The 12,901-nt window shown below is 33.1% G+C and overlaps 2 protein-coding genes across 3 annotated transcripts; one reads left to right on the top strand and one right to left on the bottom strand.

Moving 5' to 3' along the window:
- The first annotated feature begins 1,331 nt into the window (after window positions 1–1,331).
- On the top strand, window positions 1,332–6,421 carry LOC112790912 (probable copper-transporting ATPase HMA5). The gene is made up of 6 exons (XM_025833536.3): window positions 1,332–1,834; window positions 3,121–4,515; window positions 4,600–4,854; window positions 4,964–5,086; window positions 5,158–5,634; window positions 5,776–6,421. Exons 1-6 carry the CDS (start codon window positions 1,529–1,531, stop codon window positions 6,190–6,192), a joined length of 2,973 nt encoding a protein of 990 aa, XP_025689321.1. The 5' UTR covers window positions 1,332–1,528; the 3' UTR covers window positions 6,193–6,421.
- Window positions 6,422–6,483: 62 nt separating this feature from the next.
- On the bottom strand, window positions 6,484–9,012 carry LOC112790913 (glutathione S-transferase T1). Of its 2 annotated transcripts, none has more exons than XM_025833537.2 (7): window positions 8,711–9,012; window positions 8,542–8,615; window positions 8,399–8,459; window positions 8,050–8,103; window positions 7,719–7,798; window positions 7,336–7,544; window positions 6,484–7,084 (listed from the first exon to the last, which is right to left on the bottom strand). In XM_025833537.2, exons 1-7 carry the CDS (start codon window positions 8,776–8,778, stop codon window positions 6,872–6,874), a joined length of 759 nt encoding a protein of 252 aa, XP_025689322.1. In that variant the 5' UTR covers window positions 8,779–9,012; the 3' UTR covers window positions 6,484–6,871. The 2 variants fall into 2 exon arrangements, with proteins under 2 accessions (XP_025689322.1, XP_025689323.1); XM_025833538.3 differs by having other exon boundaries at window positions 8,569–8,615; window positions 8,711–8,955.
- Window positions 9,013–12,901: the final 3,889 nt, after the last annotated feature.

The raw sequence follows: 12,901 nt of genomic DNA, 5'->3' as shown, positions 1-12,901 counted from the left end.
AGAAAAATATATATACTAATCTAGGAATAATAATTTATTTTTCAATAGAATAAATTATATATTGAATAACAAAAGTTATTATAGTTTTTTTTTACACAAACTAATACTCAACGATGGTATTTTGGCAATATTACCAAGAAACATTAATCAATCTAATAGTTTTTTTAATGACATAAGTTTATAAGTTTAGAAGATTGAAAATTATGTCATAAAATATAAAATTTTAATGTCATATTGTTTGACTTTCTGAATGAATATGATACCAATAAATAAAACTGCCACTGTTAAATTTTAACAAAGATAAATCTTTATAAGTATTGCTATCACCAATGAAAATTGTTCTACTTTCAAGACAAATACTATTTTCTTTCACTGTATTTTCTAACTCGGCAGGTCGAGAACTAATCCTCCACAGAATGAAGCTCCATTTATTAAGGGTGTGTCGCTAGCAAATGAATTGTTACATACACAACACGAAATTCAAAACTCTAATACTTACTTAGATAGACGAGTGAAATGACCACTCAACCAATTCAAATCAGTTAAGACAAATACTAATTATTTTTAATATTTTTAACACTAAAAATAATTAAACTTTGATTTTAATTATAACTTTATAAAATATTTATAATAATAATTATTATATATATTTTGTTTAATCTATTTTAATAAAAATTTATATATTTTTATTAATTATCCCATACAGTGTACGAGAACATACACTAGTTTTTTTTAGTTTTCTAGTATAGCTTTTAATTTGATAAATTAATGAGTAATGTACCATAGATTTAAGTTCCATTTTCAGATACACAAATATAAATACTTGATTAAGTGGTTTAATGCAATTCTGTTAAGATACTAATTACAATTGGTTAGAGTCTACATCAATACAATATATTCAAAGTAAAAAATAAAATTGTCAGCTGCATCTACATCTTGATATTAATATTTTTCAATAATTAACATGTATCTTTTTATTTTATTATCTAAAAATTATTTAAATAATCTTTATACAAATAGACGAATATTAAGAATTTAATTTTAATATTTTTTTTAACTAAAGATAAAAAGACTCAAATCTACGACCTCTTAAATGAATATAAAAAGACTATGCTATTATATAAAATAATTTTACATATGTATCTATAATATAATATCATATTATAAAAAATAATTATTATTTTTATTAACTACATAAATAATTATTTAAATAAATGAATATAATTGTACAACTATAAAATATCAGCATCAAAATTAAACTAAAAATATTAATATTATAAATGATGCGGGAAATATTTATTTATTAGATATAAAATGGAAGTCTTCTCGCTGAATTTCATGAGCCACTAAGGTTTATCACAGTCTAGAGCCAAAAAAAAAAAAAAAAAACTTGAATTAAGAACCAAGCCAAGATCCGAGTATAAATAGGAGGGATGGAAAGCAGATAATGATACTGAACCTTTAATTTGAAGTTACGCATTTTCTGCTTCTATGTTGTTGTTACGTTAGTTATTGTTAGCATACCTCCATGGCTAACAACTTTCTGGCGTTAGCTTGCGTGTGCAACGATGGAGGCTCGAGTTCCGGCCACCTTTCGCCGCGACCACGCTACCCTTCTATGCCGAGGTACCCGAAGGGTGTCACGGCAGCAGAAGGGAGCAGCATGGACACTATGGCCATGGCAAAAGCCTATTTCTGCGTCACTGGAATGACTTGCTCCGCCTGTGCCGGCTCCGTCGAAAAGTCCATCAAACGTCTTCCGGGTATTCGTGAGGCTGTCGTAGATGTTCTTAACAACTGCGCTCAGGTCCTCTTCTACCCCACTTTCGTTAACGTAAGTACACCATTATTAAACCTTATTAGTTATTGCTAACCCTAGCTATCATATCTTACGTGATTGTGTATATATGTGAATTTCAAGGATTTTGCTTCCATTGATTATTGTACTATGCAGAACTGAATGAACAATGGAGATTGTGATGCTCATACACGTTTGACAATTCTTTATCCGGTTTTGTGACTAATTAATCAATTATATGAACATGAAATTATCAAGTTTTACATCCAAAGTTTTAATTAGGTATTTCTTTATATATATAATAACAATTATTCTTCCCTTAGTCTTATTTTAGTATTGTCTTATCATACTATATTCTGATGGAAGTAATCCATTCCTACCACACAGTTGAACTCTAACAACATTGATGTTGATTTATGAAACCCTAAAAAAATGAATAGTACATCATTAATTATCTTTTATTTTTATATAGGATCATTCTAGTATATGATTATGCTATAATGAATACGGTGGTTATAATTTATTTTTTATATATTATTTTAAAAAGTACTTTATTTAATGATAATAAAAATATACTAAATTCGATATATCTATACTTCTATATTTTACTATATATAACGAGAATATAAAAAAAAATTAATACACAGCTTTTTTATTTTTTTTGAAGTACTCTTTTATATATATATATATATATATATATATATATATATATATATATATATATATATATATATATATATAAGATATGAATCCAAACGTAGATACCCACTTACATATTCAAAACATATATAGCATACATAAAGAGAAAAAGAGAGAGTAAATAATATTTTTGTGGGCCTCCCTTTTTTTTTCTTTTTTTTTCTATTTACAATATGTACTTATGTATGCTATGTTGTATAATTTGAATATGTACGTGAGTATCACCAAATTCAAAATTTCTTAACTAACTTATAAATCACTTGCTCAGTTGCTTGTCATCTCAGTTAATTATATTTTTATTATTTTTATAGATAGTTAATAAATAAAAGAGTGTAGTGCTTATTGATACATTGGTTAATATAATACAAAAAGTGAGTCAATCAAGCTTTTTTTCATAATTAACATTAAAACTCATAAAATTGGCAACTAGAGAATGGATCAAACTGTTTGAGCATGCGTGAACTTCTTTGCTGTTTTCTTACTGAATTTGAGCCTTTTTCTGTTTTTCTTTTTTTAATTTTAATATTTGGCTCACCCATAGTTTCAGACTTTCCGTTATCACTGTAGTAGTGGCATCATTAGTAGATGTGTTAATTTGCTTCTTCATTGATTGATATTCTTAGGAGGAGACCATTCGGGAGGCCATTGAAGATGCTGGTTTTGAAGCCACCTTAGACAGAGACGAATCCAATGAGAGAAATGTTCAGGTATGCCGGATGCGCATCAAAGGGATGACTTGCACCTCTTGTTCCTCCACCGTTGAATCTGCTCTTCAAGCTATTCAAGGTGTGCTCAAGGCTCAGGTGGCTTTAGCGACCGAAGAAGCCGAAGTTCACTACGATCCGAACCTCCTTAGCTACAATCAAATCTTGGTGGCCATAGAAGACACTGGTTTTGAGGCCACACTCATCAGCACCGGTGAAGACATGAGCAAGATATACCTTCAAGTTGAAGGTGTAAGAACTGAGCGTTCCATGAGACTCATTGAAAACTCTCTTCAGGCACTCCCTGGAGTACAAGGCATAGAAATACACCCTGAGTTCAACAAAGTATCTCTTTCTTATAAACCGGATTTAACAGGGCCAAGGAATTTCATCAATGTCATTGAGGAAACCGGCTCGAGGCGTTTCAAGGCTAAAATATTCCCTGAAGAAGGAGGAAGAAGGAACACTCACAGAAAAGAAGAAATCAAGCAATACTATAGATCATTTCTATGGAGTTTACTGTTTACTATTCCTGTTTTTTTAACTTCTATGGTGCTTATGTATATCCCTGGAACTAAGCATGGACTGGATTCAAAGGTTGTCAATATGCTTACTGTGGGGGAGATCATAAGATGGGTTCTTTCCACACCAGTGCAGTTCATTATAGGCCGGAGATTTTACTCGGGCGCATACAAAGCGTTGCGCCACGGCTCTGCTAACATGGATGTTTTGATTGCCTTGGGAACAAATGCAGCATACTTCTATTCAGTATATTCTGTTCTTAGAGCTGCCACCTCTCACAGTTTCAAAGGAACTGATTTCTTTGAGACCAGCGCTATGCTTATTTCATTTATTCTGTTGGGAAAGTATCTTGAAGTTCTGGCCAAGGGGAAGACATCCAATGCAATTGCCAAGCTGATGAACTTGACTCCTGACACAGCAATCTTGTTGACACTTGACAGTGAAGGGAATGTTGTTGGTGAACAAGAGATTGATAGCCGGTTGATTCAAAAGAATGATGTGATTAAGATTATTCCTGGAGCAAAAGTAGCTTCAGATGGATTTGTCATATGGGGTCAGAGCCATGTGAATGAGAGCATGATCACAGGCGAGGCGCGTCCTGTTTCAAAGAGAAAGGGTGATACTGTTATTGGAGGGACGGTGAATGAGAATGGGGTGCTGCATATTAAAGCCACCAGGGTTGGCTCAGAGAGTGCTCTTTCTCAGATTGTTCGACTAGTTGAATCGGCTCAAATGGCCAAGGCTCCGGTGCAGAGGTTTGCTGACCGCATTTCCAAATACTTTGTGCCATTGGTAACCTATTCATGACATGAGTTCTTTAAACTGATTATTTTCTAGACAGATTTTTGGTTTATATAAAGGGGTATGTTTATGCAGGTCATTTTGATCTCGTTTTCAACTTGGCTTTCTTGGTTTCTAGCTGGAAGATTTCATGCTTACCCAGATTCTTGGATACCATCTTCAATGGACAGCTTTGAGCTTGCTTTGCAGTTTGGGATTTCAGTCATGGTCATAGCCTGCCCATGTGCCTTAGGATTAGCAACACCAACTGCTGTTATGGTTGGCACTGGAGTTGGTGCATCTCAAGGTGTGCTGATCAAAGGAGGACAGGCATTAGAAAGCGCTCACAAGGTCAGGGTTTCATATTAGAATACTCACTAGTTCTTTTTTTTTTTGTGTCACTACAATCATTTATATATAAATATCCGGATTTATGAACTATGACTTTTTGTTTTTGTAGGTGAACTGCATTGTTTTTGACAAGACAGGTACCCTTACTATTGGAAAGCCTGTGGTGGTAAATACAAAACTTTTGACAAATATGGTACTACAAGAATTCTATGAACTTGTGGCTGCTGCTGAGGTAGGCATTTTATTATTATGGTTATTCATGAATAAATGCTCATTACCTTATATGTCACTTGCCTATTTTAGGTGAATAGTGAGCATCCACTGGCTAAGGCCATAGTTGAGTATGCCAAGAAACTGAGAGATGAAGAGAACCCTGCTTGGCCAGAAGCAAGGGATTTTGTCTCCATTACTGGACATGGAGTGAAGGCCACTGTTCGGAACAAGGAAGTAATAGTGGGAAACAAGAACTTGATGGTTGAACACAATGTTGTAGTTCCTGCAGATGCCGAAGATATACTAGCAGAAGCTGAAGAGATGGCTCAAACTGGGATTTTAGTATCTATAAGTGGGGAAGTGGTTGGAGTTTTAGCAATATCTGATCCACTGAAACCCAGCGCACAAGAAGTCATTTCCATTCTCAGGTCCATGAAAATAAGGAGCATCATGGTGACTGGGGACAACTGGGGTACTGCAAATTCTATAGCAAAGGAAGTTGGAATTGAAACTGTTATTGCTGAGGCCAAACCAGAGCAAAAGGCAGAGAAAGTCAAGGACTTGCAGGTACATTGTTTTGGTAGAAAAAAGTTAAGCATTCATTTGCATTCACTTATTAAAGTGCTATTTCAAAAAGATATAGATATTATAGTTGTTTCGAAACATATTAAGTGGACTTTTATTTACTTTTTTTTTATTTTTTAAAAGGCTTCTGGATGCATAGTGGCTATGGTGGGGGATGGTATAAATGACTCACCAGCACTTGTAGCAGCAGATGTAGGAGTGGCAATTGGTGCTGGCACTGATATTGCCATTGAGGCTGCTGATATTGTCTTGATGAAGAGCAACTTGGAGGATGTGATAACTGCCATTGACCTTTCTAGGAAAACATTTTGGCGTATCAGACTCAATTACATTTGGGCCTTGGGATATAATCTTCTTGGAATCCCAATTGCTGCTGGAGCTCTTTTCCCTTCTACAGGATTTCGGTTGCCACCATGGATTGCCGGGGCTGCTATGGCCGCCTCTTCAGTCAGCGTTGTTTGTTGTTCTCTACTATTGAAATATTACAGGAGACCCAAGAAGCTGGACAACCTTGAGATAAGGGGCATAAGCATTGAATGATGATAAAATATGAATCAATAGAATTTAGGGGATTTGCTTTAGCTATTGTGTGTTTACTTGAAGGAGTGGTTTGTTAAGTTGTTCTGAATTTCTGATCAATAAATTTGTATAGGAGTCACTTGTTAGACGACCATGAATCTGTAAATATGCTTGGATGATTCTGTTCTGCATGTAAAAAACTGTTTTTTGTGACGTTATAATAATGTACAAAACGAAAAGCCTTTACCAGTCCTGCTATTTTTTCTTATACTGTCTATCTGCTTTAAGATTTTCAGCAGACTCTTCAGTTAATTTTCTTTGCCAAACAGGTGCTGATCAACATATATTTGTATTCGTAGTATACAGTTCTCCACAAATCTGCTTCAGTAGGTACCACTCTATCCTGGCTTTGCATCCAAATTACACAAATCGAATCGAGGTGTTCATCAACCTTACAAGCACAAGTTACAAAATGTAACACTCAGCTATATGCTTGGATTAAAGATAAAAACAAGAGATGTGTTACCCATGTACAATCGCATCTCTTCTATTATTTCTGAGTCTTACACTTGCAAAATATGCTGCGGATACTCCATGTATAGTGGTGTCATATGATACCTTTATTATAAGGCATACAGGTATTCTGAAAGGAAAATCTAATTTATGTCACACTTCAGCAACAAAGATAAAGTCATCAGTTTCATATCTTTGAAGGTCCCCCCATCCTGTTGCTAGGATCAGTCCCCGTTTCAGCTGTCCTTGCCCGCTGCTGTTCCAATTTCTTTTTAACTCTGTAAAGGATATTATGTACTTCTTCAAAATGAGGATTCGTTGCAGTTCTTGTATTCTCAATCCACTGAAGAACTTTCTTGTAAGGAGATAATATTCGACTGCGATCCCTCTCATCCAAAACCTGTGATAATTCAGAGTTCAATTAGAGAATTAGATATCTTATAGATTCATGCTAAAAGATATCACACATATTACCAACCACCATTGTGGTTCAACCAAAGATTTCAAGACGACGAGTCAATTGATAGCATCCTTTACAATAAGAAATTTTAAGCTCACAAATTGGGAATATAGCTACCACACTTACAAGAGATATTTATCAGGTAATGAAGCATTAATGACAATAATAATGATCAAGTCATATCTAGTTACCTCAAGTTGCATAAGTTCACAAACCATGCTGAGATCAGCCACCGATGGTTGGGTGTTATCACACAGAAAGCCTCCATCATCTCCATTGAGCCAGAAATCCTCCAGTGCTTTCAGAGAAGATAATAAAACCTTTTCTGCTTCAATAGCTGCTTTTGGATTCAGTTGACGGCCAAGGGCAGGTGCTAGTGTAGTATGTATTAGATAATTCACTGCAAAGTCATACAACAAATGATGAATAATAACCACATTCCTGGATTTTCTTCTAGTAATTTGTTTAACAATAGCTAACTAGCATACAAGTCTATAGAAAACAAAATCAACTGCTCATGGCTAGTCACATTACTTAAAGGAGTTCAAACATGTTTGGATTTGAATGTATCTACCTGCTCCATTTCGTAAATTAGAATGATGCCAATCCATAACTGAGTTAATTTTGGCTCTTCTAGACAGCTCAGTTGGATACCTGATGAATCAAAATGGAAGATGTTATAATTTATTAAGTTATTTATTCTAATCTCTGTCACCCTAATCTGTCCTTTCAATGAACATACAGAAATGAGGGAAATGAACCCAAAATCGTGTTTTACTAATGGACAATGTAACAGTTCAATTCTGAAATCTAAGAGTTCCCAAGTAATGAGTACTCTATAAAGATTAAAACAATAGCAGTTCATCAGGTCACAAGAAGCAGACAGATGAGATGGTTCTACTAACCAGTGGTCAGCAATTCCAGTAAAAGCAGAAGCAAGATATACTAGGATTGCATGGCTGCCAAAAGAAAACAAGATTAATTCCACCACTTACATAAGCATTGTAAAGAAACACAAATTCACGTATTTATAAAGTGAATTACACAAATTAGACTAACAAAACCAAAAAGTGAATAGAATGGAGAATACTTAAATAAAATACATGTCATGTTTCAGATTTAAATTAGGATATCCCAACATACATAAATAACCTTGACAACCCAGTGATAACCAACAGGTGCAATGGAGCACCGCCATAAGCATTAATATAAGAAAGGAGGGTTAAAAAAGCACGGTTTCTTATCAAGAATTACCTCTCGGAGAGCTTCAAGTTTCCATGAACAATAGCCGGAACTTTCTGCAGAGGGTTTACTTCTGCAAAGATATCAAACAACGCATTAAGTAGCAGAGCGGACAGCACCAACTATTGCAACCAAATCGTACAAGAAATATCTACCCGTAAAGTCAGGAGTGAGGTGGTGACCTTTGGAAATATCTACCTTAATCTCCTCGAAGTCAATTCCATTAACCCTTTACAAAGAAGGGAGTTGTGCACAATCAGAGACTGTTTGATTGTATTATTAAAGGATGTCATGAGTGACAGAGTTAGAGTGAGTAGTGTGTACCTGCAGAAGATGAGGACTGCACGAGAAGGCTGGGACATACGATCCGCATACACCTTCAGCTTCCCCATCTTCCTTTCCCTTTTGGCTTTTGAGTTTTGATCCTCTCTGCCTTGTTAATTTGGAACTGCTTCTATGTCTAAGTTGAGAACTTAGTTGCGTAATGTTGACTATCTTAAGCGGTAGCAGACACACGCAAACTCAAAAAGTCAAAAACACAACAGCTAGTGTTAGTATGCCTTCACACTAATGCACCGACAAGAATCCGGGACATGATATAACATGGCGAAGCAAATTTTAATTTTAAAATCTTAGTAGAAACGAAACACGTATATATATAAAATATAAAATATTTTTTTACATAAATCGTAATAATATTTTAATATTTTATTGATATTAAAATATAAATTAAAAATTTTAATTATTTAAATAAATTATTATTTATACTCATAAAAAATATAGACGCTAACAGTCGTATCTATATAAGAATAAAAGGACAATTATAACCACAGAAGATAGTCTTCGTGTGTTAAAAGTACCCAGATATTGGTTATGCAATTAGTCTGTTAGGATACTTTTGGCACACATAAGCTATCTTCTAATGATTATAATTGTCGTTTTATTCTTATATGGATACATTTGTCAGTGTCTATATGTTTCATGGATACAAATGGTAATTTATTCTTAATTATTTTTAATATCTTATTTTAACTATATCAAATATTTAAAATATTTTTTGTTTTAATAAATAATAATAATATATATTATATCTAAATTTATTTTAAGAATATATATTAAGAATAAGATTGGACACGTCGACATGTGATGGTATTTACGTGTGTCCAGACTTGTTCCGAAAAGAATTTTTTATTTTTTATTAAAACACGGTTGGACACAGCAAACACACCTGTCGAACGAGTGTCAGTGAGTGTCGTGTCCGAAATATATCCGACACATAAACACAGCGAAGTGTCTGTGCTTCATAGCCCTCACAGGTGTGTGTATATATATATATCCATTCGAAATAATCTATAGAATATATTATAAAATTAGTAAGGTTAATTATGACTTTAAAGCATTAAGACAGTCCTCAAAAGAAGAAACGATAATTATGCATGCAAACCTAAAAAGATCTAATATACAAACCCCTAGAAGGTTAAGACATGAAGAATTAAACAGCAGAATGCCTGAAGAATAGGTAATACCTGATGGTATTGAAGAACCACATATACAGTACCTACTACATCTCAAATGGGTCTTGAGAGTCTTGATAGTAATGAGCTGGGTTGGACTGGACCTCTTCGTCTTCTCCAAGAGGTACGGTTTGTATTGCTTGTAGAGAGCTTTGGATATCTTCCTCTGAGGTTGCTGCCGCTAGGATTGCCATGATTTGTCGCTTCTGTGCTAAGAATTGAGTCTATTTTTTATAAGCTATTTGTTCATTGGTGGTGCTTGAGGCTGTTATTGGTGGACGCTTTTGTGATGCTGTTAACCATTGATCAATAGCTACTCTTCTTAGTAAATTTATATCATATTTGTTCCACCATTTTATTTTTATTACTCTTACTAAATATTGTATGCTTGGAGATTCTTCATATGCTGCTGAATCATATTCCCATGTCATAATCCAACTTATTCTCATGGCTGCTATGAATGAAATGAATTTGTATTCTTGTAAAAATGATGACTTGCTTTTAAAATATTCATATGCCATACTGGCTTCTTTTGGGAAGAAAGCTTCCATTGGTCCAAAATTCTGGAACCATGCTTGGAACCATTTGAAAAATTGTAATGATATCCTCTTTCTAAACCAAATGAACCAGGAATGGGGACTTGGTGATAGAAATAACATATAATTCCAGGCTTCTTGGTAATCATAGTAGGTATAGTTTTGGGGTTCAAATTTTAGTGAGAAACTCTAAAACTGATATGGAGGTATTTCCCACTCTTGTAAAGATAATATTTTTATGATTTTTATCTTTGAATAAATAGGCTGTTTGGTGTTCGAATCCCTATAATGAGTTAATTCAATTGATCCGGTGTCTACTAATATGAATTCATAGAATTTTTGGGTTTTTTGTGGGTTAATAGGAATATAATGGAAAGTATTTGAGAAAATAGTCTTATATAGGGTTTTCCTATCTTTTTTGAACCACTCTTTTTCGATGATTAATATTTTTATAGGATTGGGTTTTTCATAGTAAGAAAATTATTCTTTCAGGGGTTGAGTATTATAGAGGTCAGATGGTTGTAATAATGTGAATTTATTATTGGTAGTAATTGAAGGGCTCTTAGAAGGTGATGACGATGATGGTGCGGCTTTTAGAACCTGTGACATTGTCATATGTCTTAATGATAATTGTTTTGCTGGTACAACAGTAATAGGTAATTTCATTTTTTTTATTTGGTCAAAAGGTTGACCATAATCTTCACTGGAGGCTGCTTTTTGTTCCATTCTTTTCTTGCAAAAATTCTCTAGTAAGAAAGTTAGGGAGTGAATTTAGTTCTCCTTTTATATGTTCAATAGTAAAATCAAAACATGATAAAATAGTTTGCCATCTTGCAAATATTTGTTTTGAAACCAAATTTTTGACATCATTTTCTAAAACATTTGGGGCTGCTTTACGATCAGTTCTTATTAAGAAGGTTTTATTAAATAAATCTTCTTGAAATTTTGAAACACAAAATACTATGGCAACTGTTTCTTTTTTGACTGTTGGGTAATTTTTTTGAGCTTGGTTCCAAATTCTTGAGTGATATTTTACTATTTGTTCTTTTGAGCTATTAGGAGGTATTTGTTTAAGAATTCTTCCATATCCTAATTATGATGCATATGTTTCTACAATTAATTTAGCCGATGGGTCTAGTATACTTATACAAGGTATTTCTTTTATTGCATTTTTTATTTTTATTATTATAGAAGTCATTTCTTTTGTCCATGGAAGTGTATTTTTTCTTAATCTCTTATAAAAAGGTTCGCATGTAACTCTGATTCCAGGTAAGAATTCTGCTACATAATTTAAACATCCCAAAAACCTTTGTAGTTATTTTTTATCAATTATTTCATTTGGAAATTTATCTGTAAATTTAATAGCTCTTTTAATAGGTACTATAGTTCCTTGATAAATTTCATATCCTAAAACCTTACTTTAGTTGTAAAAATTTTCATTTTCATTTCTGATAAAACTAATCCTTGTTCTTTTATAATATCCATAAATTTTTCTAGATGATATATATGCTGCTTTATTCCTTTTGAGTATACTAATACGTCATCAAGATATACTATAGTAAATTCTATATGCGGGTAAAATATATTATTCATTATTTCTTGAAATTCGCTTGGAGCATTTTTTAATCCTTGAGGCATTACATTCCATTCGTAATGTCCAAAGGGTACTATAAAAGCTGTTTTATATCCATCTTCCTCTTTTACTGCAATTTGATAATATCCTGATTTTAAATCAAATTTTGAAAAGATATTTGCTTTATTTAATCTTTTAATTAGATCACTTTTATTTGATAAGGGATACCTAATCTATTTTAATACTTTGTTTAGAGGTTTATAATTAATAACTAATCTTGGAGCACCTATTTCTATTTCAGATGCTTTCATCACATAGAAGCCTGTACAGCTCCAGGGTGATTTTGAAGGCCTTATTAGTTCCTTATCCAGATATTCTTGTATTTCTTTTTTACAATATTCTAGATACTCTTTGTTCATATGTATCAGTTTTTCCTTTATTGGTATATTTTTTTCATTAAACCCATCTTCATATGGTAAAGATATTTCATGTAATTTTCTATGCTGAAAAGCTGTGGGGTTTAGACTACATAATTCTTTCTTAATTTTTTCTTCAATTGCTTTTATTTTATCTTGTATTTTTGGAGTTTGTAATTATTCTTCTATTCTTTTATGTGTAACTTCCTGGTTTAAATAGTTAATTTGTCTTGTCTTTCTTTCTATAATATTAATTTGAAGTGGTAGGTGTTGTAAAATTTTCTCTTGGTTCAAACAATTAATTTGTTTTACTTCTGTTTCCATAACACTAACTTGTGTAGATAGGTGTTGTAACATATTGAGCTTATGTTGCTTTAGTCTAGTGAGAAATTCAAAATGAACAGGATGATTGGGGATTCGTGTACAAGTTATTCCGTCGATGTCGACATTAAAGGGATATAATAATAAAGTAAAAG

The sequence above is a fragment of the Arachis hypogaea genome, chromosome 3 (genome assembly GCF_003086295.3).
Source record: "Arachis hypogaea cultivar Tifrunner chromosome 3, arahy.Tifrunner.gnm2.J5K5, whole genome shotgun sequence".
Taxonomy (NCBI): Eukaryota; Viridiplantae; Streptophyta; class Magnoliopsida; order Fabales; family Fabaceae; genus Arachis; species Arachis hypogaea.
This window is presented reverse-complemented; position numbering and strand designations above follow the sequence as displayed.